General features: G+C 45.5%; 1 protein-coding gene across 3 annotated transcripts in view; it reads left to right on the forward strand.

Moving 5' to 3' along the window:
* The first annotated feature begins 2,345 nt into the window (after nucleotides 1-2,345).
* IWS1 (interacts with SUPT6H, CTD assembly factor 1) overlaps nucleotides 2,346-18,453 on the forward strand; it is a 70,342-nt gene continuing 54,234 nt past the window's right edge. For 2 of the 3 annotated variants that reach the window (XM_068103699.2, XM_068103701.2), the window contains exon 1: nucleotides 2,346-2,473. In XM_068103699.2, coding sequence (XP_067959800.2) covers nucleotides 2,422-2,473 — 52 coding nt within the window. In that variant the 5' untranslated portion in view covers nucleotides 2,346-2,421. The remainder of the gene's footprint in view (nucleotides 2,474-18,453) is intronic. The other variant, XM_068103700.2, reaches the window with a different exon arrangement.

Below are 18,453 nucleotides of genomic sequence, written 5' to 3' on the forward strand. Positions count from 1 at the left end.
TCTCGGGGCTCGGAGGTACACCATGACCAGGGGGTTGGGGAGGAGCACGTAACACTCTGGATCCTCTTCAGTTCTATGCAGCTTCTCTCTCTGACATGCATCCTTACTTAATGATGTGCAAAGCATTTCTGGAAACTTGAAGACAGCTCTTTTTCATTCTTCTCTTTATCAATCTTGTTAATATAATCCGATATCCCACTGCATGTAGCCCACCCCAGCCGCCCCATACCCCACTGCGTGCAACCCCAGCCCCCTCTGCACCCTCCCACACCCCACTGCATGCAACCCCACTCCCACCCACACCCCACTGCATGCAACCCCACCCCACCACCCACTCCTCACTGCATGCAACCCCACCCCACCCACTCCTCACTGCATGCAACTCCACCCCACCCACTCCTCACTGCATGCAACCCCACCCCACCCACTCCTCACTGCATGCAACCCCACCCCACCCACTCCCACCCCACTGCATGCAACCCCACTCCCACCCACACCCCACTGCATGCAACCCCACCCCACCCACACCCCACTGCATGCAACCCACCCCCCTCCCACACCTCACTGCATGCAACCCCAGCCCCCTCTGCAGCCTCCCACACCCCACTGCATGCAACCCCACTCCCACCCACACCCCACTGCATGCAACCCCACCCCACTCCCACCCACACCCCACTGCATGCAATCCACCCCCCTCCCACACCCCACTGCATGCAACCCCACCCCACCCACTCCTCACTGCATGCAACCCCACCCCACCCACTCCCCACTGCATGCAACCCCACCGCACCCACTCCTCACTGCATGCAACCCCACCCCACCCACTCCTCACTGCATGCAACCCCACCCCACCCACTCCTCACTGCATGCAACCCCACCCCACCCACTCCTCACTGCATGCAACCCCACCCCACCCACCCCTCACTGCATGCAACCCCACCCCACCCACTCCCACCCACACCCCACTGCATGCAACCCCACTCCCACCCACACCCCATTGCATGCAACCCCACCCCACCCACACCCCACTGCATGCAACCCACCCCCCTCCCACATCTCACTGCATGCAACCCACCCCCCTCCCACATCTCACTGCATGCAACCCCAGCCCCCTCTGCATCCTCCCACACCCCACTGCATGCAACCCCACTCCCACCCACACCCCACTGCATGCAACCCCACCCCACTCCCACCCACACCCCACTGCATGCAATCCACCCCCCTCCCACACCTCACTGCATGCAACCCGCCCACCTCACTGCATGCAACCCCAGCCCCCATTGCACCCCCCGCACCCCACACCCTACTGCATGCAAACCCACTCCACCCCCCCACACCCCACTGCATGCAAACCCATCAAACCCCTCCCCCACACCCCACTGCATGCAAACCCATCCAACCCCTCCCCCACACCCCACTGCATGCAACCCAACTCCACCCCCCACACCCCACTGCATGCAAACCCATCAAACCCCTCCCCCACACCCCACTGCATGCAAACCCATCCAACCCCTCCCCCCACAACCCACTGCATGCAAGCCTGTACGTACGTACGTACGTACGTACACACACGTACACACACACACACGTACACACACACACACACACACACACACACGCGCGTTAATGTTGGCCTTTGATAATCTGGTGTACCTTTGATATGTTACCTGACAACGTGAGCATTGCCTTTAGAGTTTAGATCAGTGTAATTTTGAATGTTGGCCCAACGATTTTACGTCATGCGACTATGGACGGCGTTGGACGCTTATAGTACATAACATCAACGTCATCACCCACGTTGACCCAACCTCAGAAATGGTCTTGCGACATTCATCCATGGATCGACCCCATGGGTCATCATTACGATTTCCTTTCAACAATAAACGACTGCTTAGTGGAAGAAGAAATCAAGGGAGGATTACTCCAAAATAAACGGTAAACATATTTTTTTCCCCAGATTAGGGTTTGGCGGTTTGCCTTTGTTATTTTAAAAGTGGATGAAGCATTGAAACGTAACATCCGGTTAAATATTTACACCGGAAAAGGAAATACGTAAGGGCTTATTGGTTTGAGAATTATTTGAACGAACTAATATAGTTTTCAAATAATGATGCATTATTCATATAATTTGATGAAAGTACGATTTTAAAATCGTACATGTTGTTATTCAGGTGTTTGTCAAAAAAAAGGAATGCAGGAAGGATTTTTTTTTTACACGACATAATTGTTATACAATATATATCACGAAAAATTGGGATTATGAAATAGTATAAAATCAATGAAGGAATTTATGTTATAATCTTTGTGATGAAAATAATTTGTGGTAAAAAAAAAAAAAAAAATTCGTTCTCTCTAATCAAACTTTCGTTCTTCAGTCCTCACGCATGAGTGAGGCACCAAGAGGCGGGAAGAGTGTGAGAGATGGAAGGGCGATTCCCGGGATACGGACGGACCCATTACGAGGACGAAGAGGGTAAACGAGAGATCAGGCGGCCCGACCTTTGTTACCATTTTATTTGTATCCACTGAAAGATCTGGATCCTGTGGAAATGGCGAGAGTGGTTCCCTTGATTGGATTGACGCGCTCAGTCTGCCCTCGGCAGTTTGTGTGATGAGGGATTGTTTGGGGGTAAAGGAAACGACACGTTTTTTTAAACACCGAAAGGAACACGTTAACGTTAGAACCACATTGTAAATCAAACAACATGATGAGCGTTTGCTAAATGTGCAGCAGAAACATATTGATATATATGAGTATGACTGACAGGGAGACACCTGCAGACATACGCTTCCCCATCTCGGATAGATCGGCCTTTTGAGCCTTTGTACAAACACCTTGTAGTTGTACTCTCTCGATTTTCCATAAAAGACGGAAGAAATGGGGTGAGGGGAGGGGCGGTAGAGAGAGTGAGGGTGTGTTGGGGTGTGTGTGTAGTGTGTGTGTAGTGTGTAGTGTGTGTGTAGTGTGTAGTGTGTGTGTAGTGTGTAGTGTGTGTGTAGTGTGTAGTGTGGGTGTGTGTGTGTGGGTGTGTGGGTTTTATCGCCACAATTTGGGTTTCAGAAGGTGGATTGGAGTTCCCCCAGGATATGCTATCATGTAACATGTGCATGTCTGGTGTACCTTTGATATGTTACCTGCATATCCAGTACATGTTTACTAGCATGTGCATGCCTGGTATACTTTTGATATGTTACCTGCATATTCAGTACATGTTTGCTATCATCTAGCATTTACATGCCTGGTATACCTTTGATATGTTACCTGTATATTCAGTGCACATTTGCAAGTGCACATTTGCTATCATGTAACCTGTGTATGCCTGGTATACCTTTCATATGTTACCTGTGTATTCAGTGCACGTTTGCTATCATGAAACCTGTCTATGCCTGGTATACCTTCCATTTGTTACCTGTATATTCAGTGCACGTTTGCTATCATGTAACCTGTGTGTGTATGCCTAGTATACCTTTCATGTGTTACCTGTATATTCAGTACACGTTTGCTATCATGTAACATGTGCATGTCTGGTATACATTTGAGATGTTACCTCATGTATATCCACTACACGTTTGCTATCATGTAACGTGTATGTCTGGTATACATTTGATATGTTACCTCGTGTATCCAGTACACGTTTGCTATCATGTAACATGTGTACAGTATGTCTGGTATACATTTGATATGTTACCTCGTGTATCCAGTACACGTTTGCTATCATGTAACATGTGTACAGTATGTCTGGTATACATTTGATATGTTACCTCGTGTATCCAGTACACGTTTGCTATCATATAACATGTGTACAGTATGTCTGGTATACATTTGATATGTTATCTCATGCATATCCACTGCATGTTTGCTGTCATGTAACATGTGTATGTCTGGTATACATTTGAGATGTTACCTCATGTATATCCAGTACATGTTTGCTATCATGTAACATGTGTATGTCTGGTATACATTTGATATGTTAAGTCATGCATATCCAGTGCACTTTTGCTTTCATGTAACATGTGTATGTCTGATATACATTTGATATGTTACTTAGTGTATCCAGTACACGTTTGCTATCATGTAACATGTGTACAGTATGTCTGGTATACATTTGATATGTTACCTCAGGCATATCCACTGCATGTTTGCTGTCATGTAACATGTATGTCTGAAATAATTTTGATATGTTACCTCATGTATATCCAGTACACGTTTGCTATCATGTAACGTGTATGTCCAGTATACATTTGATATGTTACCTCGTGTATATCCAGTACATGTTTGCTATCATGTGACATGTGTATGTCTGGTATGCATTTGATATGTTACCTCATGCATATCCAGTACACGTTTGCTATCATGTAACATGTGTACGTCTGGTATACATTAGTAGTAGGGAAATGGGGGTTCAAAAACACACACAATTTTACATTAAAGTAAACCGGAAAAAAGGAAAAAATATTTGACCAACACCCCATAACTCTTTAAAAAATCCGTCTGTTTCTCCCTTCCCCAACTAAGTCATTAACAAAGGTTAAATCCTCAATATACCAACTACAGATAGTATCCTATTCCCACAAGCTCTTTGATGATTCGAAAACACCCATACCCTTCCTATTTCTCCCATATTTTAATTGAAGTCATACAGAGAGCCAATTAATATCTGACTATGTTATATTTTAGGAAACAACTTAATTTTCTTATGACACTCATCGCTGTCAAGTATATTGATAGATAAATAGTATGTTTGAACTTGGTTCTTGGTTTAAATATCTTTGATTAGAGTCCTTCAAGATTTTTTTCCTTAATAAATGAGTCATTATTGAGTTGAAGATTTTGGGGATAATGGTAGTGGTGATAGCATCTCTATTGGAACAGAAGACAGTTATGATACTGAGAGTTTGTGTTCAATCGATAGTTATGAAAGTAGTTTTATAGATGATGATGATTATGAAACCACCGATTATAGTAAAGATGAAATTTATTTTGAGTAAAGTTATACTATATAAATATGATGAATTTAAATGATATACCAGATGTTGAACCTCTTGAATTCCCTGATACTCCCTACGATAAATTAGAGAATTGTCCTGCGTGTAATAGAGTGGAATTAAACAGAGTCAAAAGCCTATAAACAATGTATATTTTGTGATTATCTTCGAATTAATGATGATAAAAATATATAAAAACGAACATAACTGTTTCAAAATGACACCAAAAATGAATTACTTTTCAAGATTAATAAGAGAGATGAATGTTAAGTATTATGATGATAATACACCATTTCCTACAAGGGAAGAGACTATTTGTATTGAGGAAATGTATAGGGGTTTAATGATATTTATTATTCAAAATAATTTTAATGGAAATGTTAATACAAAATACCATATAAATAAAATAATGGATTATTTTGAAATTAAACCTGAACTCAGGAAAAAATATAGAGTTTCTAAAAAAGCTCAAAAAAAGTTAGATCTCCTTTTTTCAAAATATATAAATGAATGATTTTTTACCCGTTTGGGAAAATAAGATAAAATTTAATAACCATAAAAATCTTCCAAATTGTTTATTCCTACCAGTTAGAGCAGCCTGAGGAGTAAGAAAGTGGTGAATGGATGCGATCTTTCGCAGCTGAAAGTATGCTGATTTGCAAGTTTGAAGTACTTGCTTGGAAAATGTCATGTTACAGTCGAAAACCACACCAAGGTTCTTGGCCGATAAAACAAAGTTTACATCGGTTTCACCAACATGAATAGTGGTAGGAAGTGAACATTGTAGAGGACATCTGTGCGATCTTACAATCATAGACTCTGTTTTAACATCGTTCAGCTGAAGTTTGTTTTGGGTCATCCACGCCTTCACGTCGGCAATACAGCCTTCCAACACTTCAACAGTGGGTACGATTTGTTGAATCGTGCTTCCTTTGTACAGCTGATTGTCATCCGCAAAGGCGTGGTGATCAACTGAATGTCTGGCAACAAGATCAAATAGAGGCTGAGTGTACAAAAGAAAGAGGATAGGTCCCAGGACTGAGCCCTGGGGAATGCCAAAGGAAAGTGGAGAAGGGGCTGATTTCTGGCCATTGACAACAACTGTTTGCACTCTATCAGTAATACCCCCATTCCACTTATGCCGATCGACCCCGATCTGCACAACGGGAACGATCCTATTTGGAACGGGATCAATCGGCATGATCGTAAACGGAACGTCTTCGATCTTTGTCGATCGGGACAAAAAAATAGATCGGGGCGATTCTTTAAACATGTTTAAAATTTCCATCCCGATCTGAAATAGCGGGACTGATCGTGATTACAGCGTGAATGCAACGTAGTCCATCGGAATGATCGTAGTTAGAACGGCTTGATCGTGATTACAGCGTCGTTGCAGCAGGAGGATTATCTTGTGCCGTTTGGACGACGATCGTTACCTATCCGTCCCGCTCCAATGCCGATCAAAGCCGCTGTATATAAATCGGTTAAGTGGAATTGATAACTGCATGAGCCAAATTGCATTGCCCAATAACCCCATGGTCTAAAATTAAAAGCGGTACAAGTTAAACAAATATTATTAATGATCAATTTTACCGCTTTTAATTTTATGACCTTTTAATTAAGTGAATGCAAACTTTGATTCCCTCTACCCAGCAAAAACTTGTCAAATTTTTTAGCTTTTATTTTGAAGACCTTTCATTTTGCAATGCATTTTCATCCCCTCAACCCTTCTGTCAACCATGGCCGGGCCCAGAACTGAGGGGCTCTTCTTCTTCTCATTCTTCTTCTCACTTGAGCAGCTCTTTTTTCATTAATTGCATATTGTTGGAGAAGTAGAGCGAGCTGCAGACGGCCATTTCTCTGATGTTGATCCATGGCTGTCTTCGACGATACTGATGATCGGCAAGCAAATCGGGCCCTATTTATACGGATCGGGACCTGAAATCTGCTTTTTAGTCGGCTTAAAGACGGGAATAGAGCGTAGTTAGATCGGTTTGGTCGGGAATGACGTAGTTGAAACGGCAATAGATCGGCAGCATCGGCGTTGGATCAGTTTTAGATCGGCGGCGATCGGGAATGCATCGTGTCAGAGCGGCGGCAATCGCGAATGCAGCGTGGTTACGGCGTATGCGAGCGGGAACACAGCGGCTCTAAACGGCGTCGATCGGGTCTTCAGGTACCCGATCTACCCACGATGAGCGTGCTTACAGCGTAGTGATCGTAATCGGAGCGTACTTAGGACGTAGATACAGCGTAGATGACCAGTTTTTTCCCAAAGTGTCCCGATCGCTCCCGACCTGGAGATCGGGGCTAATCGGGGCCAATCGGCATCAGTGGAATGGGGGCATTAGATATACTATAGTAGCTCATGGTGGTTGAGTATGCACTTTATTGTACAGACCTAAACTCTTCAGGAATCCACTAATTGAAGGTCCAGGAACAATATTTGGTTGGTAACACATTTGCCACTGACGGCGAAATAGCTGAAATGGCCATACCCCTTTTTGGGCCACGCCCCCTTTTTTGCCGTGACTGTATCTACAGAACCGTTGGACCTAGGAGGTTGCCCGACCACTCAAAATTTGCGCAATGGCCACATTATGGGGGGTCAGTAATACATTTTCATATCCAAAAGTCAATGGTTTTTAAGATAATTGCCAAAAACCGATTTCAACATGTTACGAACTACAATATTATTCGTAATTGTTCCTGTTCCTGTTCCTATTGTTCAATTACTTGATTCCTGAAGAGTCTAGACTAGACTAGAGTCTAGACTAGAGTCAAGACTAGAGTCTAGACTAGAGTCTAGACTAGAATTTAGTCTAGAGTCTAGACTAGAGTCTAGACATGGCTAGAAATTCCGGTCATGGGTGTTTTGTCGTTGAGCCTGCATGCAGGCAGCGGTATCCCATAAAACAACATGGCGTCGCACCGAGAAGCAAGTAGAAAGCAAGATCTTACATGCAGACTTGAAGAAGTATTTCACCGAATGGAAAGAAACGGCCTGTAATGAGAATGTGAGGTACTGGAGCTTGTTTCTGGATGAGCTGTATCCTATCCTGAGAGATCTTACACACTCTATTCGGCAAGGCGATTGGCATCTTTTCGTTTCAGCTGTGCGGAGGTGCATGCCTTTGTTCTTCGGGTTTGGCCGGACAAACTATAGCAGATGGGGTACGCTGTTCCTTGAAGATTGCCTGGACCTACAAAGGAAGTTCCCGGGTATCTACAGATGCTTTACAGATGGTGGATGGGTGATGTACCACACTACCCGACAAGGCAGTGCAGTAGGATTTGACATGGCACTCGAGAAGTGTTACAATAAACCCGCCAAGGTTGCTGGAGGTATCATTGGGATGACCAGACAGAAAGAAGCAGTAGCCTTATGGAATCTCCTAAAGCATGAGAAAGATCTTCATGTGGCACAGCTGCTGGAATGGTGCAACTTGGGAGACAAAGATGACAGTGAGCTGAGCCTACACCATGAGTTCAATCCAAGTTCTACGAAGATTGGCCATGTTCGTGCAAAGGCCCTTCTGGATTACATAAAATCCATCAACAATCCGTTCGACGCTGGAATCAGACTTCAGAACATCTCTACTGGAGCTGACATTCCCCAGGAGGTTGTCGACGGATTACTTGAATGCCTGGAAATTGGTGAGAAGAGTTATGAAGAGTTTGTTGAGACCAGATTTCAGGATAAGGAGAAGCACCTACATGATACAATCCCTACCAACCGCAAGACTGTTTTCGTGAAACGTACTTCTACTCCGTTCACAGCGAAGAAATCGATGGCGAAAAAGGATGCAGCGGAAACGGTTAGGTACATTGACTATGCTAGAGAAAGAGGGTACAGCATGCTAGAACTCCTGAAGTATGAATTGACCAGCACATCCCAGTTCCTCACCACTGAATGTAAAGATGGCATCAAATTGAAGAAGCCCGATAAAGCCTCCTTAGCCAGGGAACTTGTCAGTCGCCTTCCACAGGAGACGAGGAATGTAAAGAGTGACGCTCAGATGACAATAGTGGACTTCATGGCACTTGTGCGTAAACTACCGATGAAAAAGATGGGCCTTCACACATTCGGGGAATTGGCTGAGAGTCTTTCCAACAGGATTCTTGCTACAGGCTCCGTGTCCACAAGAATAGACATTATTTTTGATGTTTATCAAAAATCATCAATCAAGCAAATGGAACGGGCACAGCGAAGTTCCTCAGAACAAATCACAATCACCATTGGGTCTGACAATCAGAAACTCCCTGTCGATCTTGATATGTTCTGGAGCTCAATGTTGAACAAAGTTCGGTTGCAGGAGTATGTCTTCAAGTGGATGCTGCAGAATGTCGAGTCGGACAAGGAAATATTCTTTGGAGGAGTATATGGGGGTGAATGCAGGAAACTGTTAGCTGGCACTGAAACACAGATCGCAGAGCTCTCAAGCAACCAAGAAGAAGCCGACGACAGAATCATGTTCCATATTAATGATGGTGTTGTGAAACACGGGGTTCAATCAGTCTTGGTCGACTCGCCTGACACAGATGTCTTTGTCAACCTCATCTTCCACTTCAACACAACCTGGCAACTACAAAAGCTGTACGTGAAGCTTGGTAACCGGAAAACAAAGAAAACTGTACCAGTCCACATGTTGGTTGATCAACTGGACAACGGTTTGGTGTCGTGTCTCCCAGCCATTCATGCTCTCAGCGGTTGCGACAGTACCAGCAAGGTGGGTCCAAAGCTGTCTGGCCTGAAAGCATCCATCGATCTCTCCCTACTGGAAGGGTTTGGTGTAGAAGAACTGTCACCACAGATAACAAGCAATGCTGAAAAGTTCCTTGTGTCTGGATTAAAGAAGACCGACTGTTCCACTTTCGATGAATATCGATGGGAGCAGTACCACAACTCCAAGAAAGAACTGGACTTCAACCAGCTTGTGTGCTGTTCATCAACGCTACGAGAACACATAAAGCGAGCATTTCTTCAGTGTAAGATGTGGTTGCAAGCCCCAACTCCTGCCGTCACCAAACCAGATCCACTCCAGTATGGGTATGAAGCAACGGACGTTGGCATAACACCAGTGATACTGCCAGTATCGTGCAGGCCCGATGACCTGCCTCCTCCATGCAAATGCCCAAGAGCATGTATGAGTACCAAAACGTGCACTTGCAGAGACAGGAACATTAAATGTGTCACGTTTTGTGGCTGTAGTAAAGGCGAAAAGTGTAGAAATCCAAATAAGTAAATTCCAAAATAGGATGATGCAAAAGGTATAAGTGTCATATAATGTTGTGGCCTTGGTGGTATCATACAATTGTAGTTCGTAACATGTTGAAATCGGTTTTTGGCAATTATCTTAAAAACCATTGACTTTTGGATATGAAAATGTATTACTGACCCCCCATAATGTGGCCATTGCGCAAATTTTGAGTGGCCGGGCAACCTCCTAGGTCCAACGGTTCTGTAGATACAGTCACGGCAAAAAAGGGGGCGTGGCCCAAAAAGGGGTATGGCCATTTCAGCTATTTCGCCGTCAGTGGCAAATGTGTTACCAACCAAATATTGTTCCTGGACCTTCAATTAGTGGATTCCTGAAGAGTTTAGGTCTGTACAATAAAGTGCATACTCAACCACCATGAGCTACTAGAGTAATAGGACATCAGCCAAGAAAGGGGAGTACCAGTTATACCAAATGTGAGTTCAAGACGATGAATTAAGACACTATGGCAATCGTGTCAAAGGCGGCAGACAAGTCTAAAAGAGCAAGAACGGAAACCTTACCACAGTCAAGTGATGTCAGAAGATCATTGGTTATTCTTAGGAGAGCGGTGTCGGTGCTATGGCCTGGTCTGTATGCCAACTGGTGAGAATTGAAAAGATTATTTGAAACTAGATGGTCATTCATCTGTGATAGCACAATTCTTTCTGTGATCTTTGACAGGAAAGACAGGTTGGAGATGGGACGGTAATTTTTCATGTCGTTAAGGTCAATGGTGGGCTTTTTAAGAAGTGGTTTAACAAGAGCTTGCTCAAAGAGAAGTGGAAATGAACCAGTAGTCAGAGAATCATTGATAACTGCAGTGATAAATGGGAGGAGGGTGTCCAAACACTCAATAAACAAATCGGTGGGAAGGGGGTCGAGATCACATATTTTTTTTGTTTGACTTGAGGATTGTACATTTGACAATTTCCTCAGTAACAGGAGTAAACGAACTAAGAGGTCGTCCGTGAAAGCAGTGTTCAGCATTATCGAAGGAAAGGAGTGACTGCTTGTCAAGATTGTTTCTTATTGACTGAATTTTATTGTGAAAGAAATGCAGGAAGCGTTGGGGTAGTTCGTTTTGAGGAAATACAGTGGGAAGAACGGATTTGTTTTTGGTGGCAAGAAGGCGGTTGGTAATGCTGAACAGTTGCTTGCAGGAGGAGCTCCCAGTAATCTGATCAGAAATATATGACGTTTTTGCTTTCAGAATGATTTTTATGACGAGTCTTTTAGCTATGTTATACAACTGTTTATGGACTGTGAGGCGAGTCTTCAGCCATTGTCTCTCGGCATGTCGTCGTTCCTTTTTGGCAGCCCTGACTTCGTCGCTGACTGCGCTGAACCACGGAGTACTCCTGCATCTGGAAATGGCGCGCCGTGTCGCTGGAGCATGACAGTCCAACGCTGTGCAGAAGCAAGAGTCGAGGTCTTCTGCAGTGACGTAGGAACGGCCAGAGAGACGGGTGTGAAGGTCCTCTTTAAAGGCGGAACGGTCGATGGCACGAATGTTGCGGGCAGTGATGAAGGTGGGCCGAAGACGAGGAACAGTGATACTCAGGTGGCCGGTGACACAGAAGTGGTCCGAAGCGATAGCATAGGTCACTGACGTGGACTGCACCAACTGATCATCGCATCTGTGCACTAACCAATCCAGGATGTGTCCTTTAACATGTGTAGGTTGGGAGACAGTCTGAGACAGACTAAAAGTAGAAAGGAGGTCAATGATCTTTGAAGTGAGAGGATGTTGTGGTTGGTCGTAGTGGACGTTGAAATCTCCAAGAATCAAGACGAAACCAGGAAGAGTATTGCAGTGGTCGAGCAGATTATGAAGCTGGGTCACGAACATAGAGTCAGTGAGCTTGTTTTTCCGGTTAGGTGGAGGTCGGTAGAGGCAGAAGAAATGAAGAGTGTTTTCTGACAGAGTGAAGGTGACATGGGCTAGCTCGTAGGATGAATGGTCGAACGAAAAAGTCGTGGTGAAGGAGACAAAGGGAGAGAAGTTGTCTCTGTAAATAACAGCCACGCCCCCACCCCTAGAGGAGCGAGGAAATGACTGCAGGGTGTATCCAGGTGGGGTGAGATCAGCACATCTCGCTTTGTCGCCACTGGGTCGGAGCCAAGTTTCGGTCAGAAAAAGCACGTCAATATCGTTATCTTGGATAAAAGAGGTAATTTCGGTTCGCTTTTCAGGACTACTTACAGACTGAGCGTTGAATAAGGCGAGAGACAGGTCAGAACGGTGTTGTTATGGTGCTGTGTATGTTCTACAGGGATAGATGAGGTTATTGAAGTTGACAGGGGACACTTTTTCGCAGGAATTATTAAAATGTGGGCCGAGCTGTCGCTGGTCGCGAAGAGAAATCACAATCGGTATTTTTCTCTAATATATATATATATATGTATATATATATATATATATAAAACAACAACAACAACAACAACATGCATTTTAAAGGCCATTTTCCCTGCTAGAGCGGGGGTTAGCCTTGCGGTCCCCATGACGATCTTCTCCATTTTGCCCTATTTTTTGCATCTCCCCTTGATAACCCCCTTGCCCGCATTTCTTCTTCCACCATCTTTAGCCAAGTCTTTCTCGGTCTTCCCCGTCCTCTACTTCCTTCTACATTCATTTCCATCACTCTTCTCAACCAGTCACTTTCATCCTTCCTCAACACATGACCAAACCATCTCAACCTGTTCCTCTTCACAGCATCAATCACAGGCTCTATTCCCATCATCTTTCGCAATTCATCATTTGTCTTCCTCTCTCTCAACGATACTCCGCACATCCGTCAATGCACACTCAACCTCACCACACCCAATGGATATTCCTACGTCAATAAACCACGCTCGGAGGGCCGAGGTGGTGGAATTGCCGTTATCCACCGTCAAGACATCAAGACCAACCTCATCTCCATCGCATCTGCTCCATCATTTGAACACCTGGCTTTTAAACTCTCTGGTCGCACGCAGTCAGTCATGGCTGTCGTCTACCGCCCTCCCAAACCCCACCCATCATTCCTGTCTGACTTCTCCTACTTTCTGACCCAGCTATGTTCCCTCTCCCCCTCAATCCTCCTCCTTGGTGATTTCAATATCCACATGGACTCCACTGACTCCACAATAACCACTGACTTCACTGATTTACTCACCTGCTTTAACCTCACTCAACATGTCGACTTTCCTACCCATATCCGTGGTCACATTTTGGACCTTGTCTGCTCCACTGGATTAAATTTGCACCATCTCTCTGGCTCCGACCTCACCCTCTCTGACCACTTAGCCATCACTCTGACCATCAACATCCCCGCCCCAACACCAAGGCATTATCGCACTATCAACTTCCGTAAGCTAAACGCTCTTTCACCTACCTCATTCTCATCCACCCTCTGAAAAAATGTCCACTTCTCCCTTCATTGACCTCCACACCCCTTCCGACCTCACTGACTACTACAACCACACTCTCTCCTCCTGCCTTGACCAGCTTGCGCCTGTAAAAACCAAAACAGTTTCTTTCACCCATTCTGCTCCCTGGTTTACCCCTGAACTCCGCCTGATGAAAACTCGTGCTCGCCAACTTGAAAGACTCCGCAATAAAACGGGTCTCACAGTTCACTCCCAAGCCTACAAGGACCACCTACAACACTACAAAGATGCCCTCTCCCACGCCCGCTCCGCCTACTACTCTCAAATTATCCACTCTGGCTCCAGAAACCCAAAAACACTCTTCTCGACAATAAACAAACTCCTCCGCCCCCTGAACACCACCACCCAGTCATTCACAGTAGACAACTGCATCTGCTTCCTCTCTTTCTTCCAACGCAAAATTGACAACATCTACAACAGCTTGACCACCGCCGCACCCGCTCCCCCTCCAACCACCTGCCCCCCCTTGTCCTGCCATCCCCTGTCTCGGTTCTCCCCAATCTCCCCTACTGACCTCTCTGAACTCCTCATAGGAATGAAAACTGCCACCTGCACTCTTGACCCCATCCCCTCCAGATTTGTCAAGGCCTCCCTCCCTGCTCTCTCTCCACTTATCATTGCAACAATAAACTCCTCCCTGTCTACAGGCATCGTCCCACCTTCCCTCAAAATTGCTGCTGTTACCCCCATTCTAAAAAAACCTGGTCTAAACCCTGACACCCTAAACAACTTCAGACCCATCTCCAACCTACCCTTTCTGTCAAAAGTTTTGGAACGCGCTGTAGCCACTCAACTCAAACATCATCTCTCTGCCAATAACCTGTATGAAACATTCCAATCCGGATTCCGCTCCAACCACAGTACTGAAACTGCTCTCCTCAAAATCACCAACGACCTTCTCCTCTCCTCTGACGCTGGCAACCTCAACATTCTCATCCTCCTCGACCTCAGCGCTGCCTTTGACACCATCGATCACACCATCCTCCTCACCCGACTTGGATCCACCTTTAACGTTACCGGCACTGCCCTCTCTTGGATTAAATCATACCTCTCTGACAGACGCCAGTTCATCTCCATCAATAACTGCAAATCCCCCACTGCTCCCCTCCACCAAGGTGTCCCCCAAGGTTCAGTTCTTGGCCCCCTCCTCTTCATCCTTTACCTGTCCCCCCTCGGTCACTTAATCCGCCGTCATGGTCTCCAATTCCACTGCTTCGCCGATGACATCCAGCTTTTCATCTCCACCAAGTCCGTCTCCACCGACACCCACTCTATCCTGACAAACTGCATCACTGATATAAAATCCTGGCTTCAAATCAACTTCCTCAAGCTTAACTGTGATAAATCTGAAATAATCATCATTGGCCCAAAAACGCTCACAAAATCCACCCATAACTTTGCCCTCAACATCGACGGTATCCCAGTATCCACCTCCCCTCACATCCGGAATCTTGGCGTCATCTTTGACCAAACCCTTTCCTTCGACAAATAAACTAAACAGATCACAAAGTCAGCCTTCTTTCACCTGAAAAACATTGCCCGTCTCCGCTCATCCCTCTCCTCCACGGCTGCAGAAACCCTCATCCACGCCTTCATCACCTCCCGTCTGGACTACTGCAATAGCCTCCTCTATGGTTCACCCTCAACAATCACCAATAAACTCCAATACATTCAGAACTCCGCTGCCCGTCTACTCACCCATTCCCGGACCCGTGACCACATCACCCCCGTCCTTTACAAGCTTCACTGGCTCCCCATCCCCCAGAGAATCCAGTACAAAATCCTCCTCTTGACATACAAAGCCCTCCATAACCTGGCCCCATCCTACCTGGCTGACCTCTCCAGACACACTCCCACCCGCAACCTCCGCTCTGCTGGTACCAACCTCCTGACCCCCTCCATCCGGACCAAATTCAGATCCTGGGGGGACAGGGCCTTCTCCATCGCTGCTCCCACCCTCTGGAACTCACTACCTCACACCATCAGAGACTCCTCCTCACTCACCACATTCAAAACATCACTAAAGACCCACCTGTTCAACACTGCATTCAACATTCAACCCACAGCATTTAACCCCTGACTATCTCTTCTCCTTCTCCCTCCTTTTGCTTTAAATATTTCCCCATTGATTCTTGTCTTTTTGCAATTGTTGTTTTCATGTATTGTTATGCATTATGTTTTCCACTCTGTCAAAGCGCCTTTGGGCTTCTGGAAAAGCGCTATACAAAATAAATGAATTATTATTATTATTATTCTCTTCACACCCCAACTTCCTGCTGCCTTCAACATATCTCCCACAACTCCCGTCGGCCCTCCCGCTTTTCTACCCTTCATTGCTTTTATCGCTTCCTCAACTTCCTTCTCAGTTATCTTCTCTGCCGGTCCTAAAACTGGGTTACTCTCTACGTTGCCATCCCATTCATTCTCTGTATTCAACAGCATTTCCATATATCTTTTCCATCTTCCTTCAATTCCATCTGGGTCGACAACGATTTGTCCCACTTCATCCTTCAAGCAACTCACCCCCATCACATCACACCTCTCTTTCGCTATCTGCTTTGCAATCCTGAATACTGCTTTCTGACCCTCTTCCGAATCCAAGCATTCTCCGAACATTTTCCTACATGCCTCCTGCGCCTTTGCTACCTCTTTCTTTGCAGCCTTCCTGGCTGCCTTATAACTTTCATGCTCTGCTGTTTCTGCTCCCGTACCCTTCGCCTTCTGCCACTCCTTGAACTTCTTCCTCTTCTCGTCAATCCTCTTTCCAACTTCATCATCCCACTACCATGTTTCCGAGTGCCTCGGTGGTCCTTTTGTCCATCCACATACCTCACCAACGGCTCCCAACAGACTAGCTTTCATTGACATCCAACCACTTTCGAGGTCAACCACATCATCCTCGACCCTACTCAGCCTCTCTTTTAATGCCTCCCTTACTGTCACCTCTTTCAACCTCCACACCTTCATTCTCGGTTGGTACTTCCCCCGCCGAGCTCTCCTCGCACCTTTCACCCTTATGTCGCAGACAACCAAGTGGTGCTGTGAAACAGCCTCCTCCCACGGGATCACCTTTGTGTCCCGGAGGTGCCCCCTATCTCGCCTACGCACCATCAGGTCGTCAACGGTTGTCGTCGACCCACCTGATGTGTATGTAACAAGCTTATTATCCTCTTTCTGGAACTGAGTATTACAAATCAACAAATCAGCTCCATCAGCAAACTCCAAAATCCTTTCACCTTCTCCATTTCTCACACCATATCCGTAACCCCCATGAACTCCGTCAAAACCATCCATACTCCTTCCCACATGTCCATTTAGGTCTCCTCCTACCACAACAACTTCCTCATCTTTCACGTTTTCCATCAGCTTCTCTATCGCACACCAGAACTTGTCCTTCTCTTCATCGCTTCGACCAACCTGCGGAGCATATCCCGAGATGACGTTCACCAAGAGCTTTCCAATCATCATTTTCACCATCATCAACCTATCACTCACTCTAGTCACACTCACCACACTGTCTACAAACTCCTCAGAAAACAGGACACCAACACCATTCATGCCCTCCAGGCACCCTTGCCACATAAACTTGTATTTCTGTCCCTGCATACCCTTCACCATTCTCACACCACTTCCCTTCCATCTCGTCTCTTGCACACAACATATGTCCACTCTTCTTCTGACCAATACTTCCACCACTTCTCTTGATCTCCCTGTCATTGTCCCTACATTCCATGTCCCAAACCTCAGAAACCGATCTCCACTTCGGGCTGTACCCTGCCCATATGTAGTTGTAATTGTCATGGTTCTCTTTTTGAGGCAATGTTTTTATGGCCGGATGCCCTTCCTGACGCCAACCCTCTTAGTCGTCTCTTACGACACGCAGGGATACGGTGTACCTATTCTAATCCAGGGTATACACTGGGAAACGTTTAAAACATGGAAATTCTGGGGGGGGGGGGGGGGGGGGGGGAGGAGGGGGGGAGTGGGGGCGGCGTCAGTATCACGGCTGCGGTTTAAACATATTTAAATAATATTTAAACAAAACCATGAAAAAACAATCTGGGAAAAGTCTCTAAGTGAGAACGTGGATTTGAGAAAGCAGGAGCAGAGGGGGAAGAAAAACGAGATATAGGGGGCGGGGCACAAGTCGAGACGAGGAGGACAGCGAACAAGCACGTCTCCGGGAGGAGAGAAAGAATTAATATAGAATTTTTATTTTTTATTTTATTTTATTTGTTTGTTCTGTTTTGAAAACGCTGGACAAAGGGTAAGATGTTCATGAGAGGTAGGGGGGAGAAAAGAAAATCAAAGAAACAAGCAAATACTATGAAGGAAAGAACCCATATTCACAAAACACTGACGGGGGGGGGGGGGGGGGAGGGAGCCTGGTGAGACCAGGCCGCACGAGACGCAAACAAAAAAACGACTAATTACACACAAATTTGCAACAACTACAAAACCAAAACCAAATAGAAACACACAATAACACATACACAACAAAATACCCAGCGGAAATTTGACAAAGAAATGAACGGGAAAACACTCAAACTTTGATGCCGTGGAGAGATCGAAGCAAGCCTCGTCGTTGGAGGGACCGGAAGTCGATATATATATATATATATATATATATATATATATATATATATATATATATATATATATATATATATATTAGAGAAAAATACCGATTGTGATTGTGATATATATATATATATACATATAATTCCACAGGGTGTTGGTCAAATAGTTTTGCCTGTTTTCCCCATTCACTTTAATG

Source organism: Myxine glutinosa, chromosome 13, assembly GCF_964187855.1.
Source record: "Myxine glutinosa chromosome 13, kmMyxGlut1.1, whole genome shotgun sequence".
NCBI lineage: Eukaryota > Metazoa > Chordata > Myxini > Myxiniformes > Myxinidae > Myxine > Myxine glutinosa.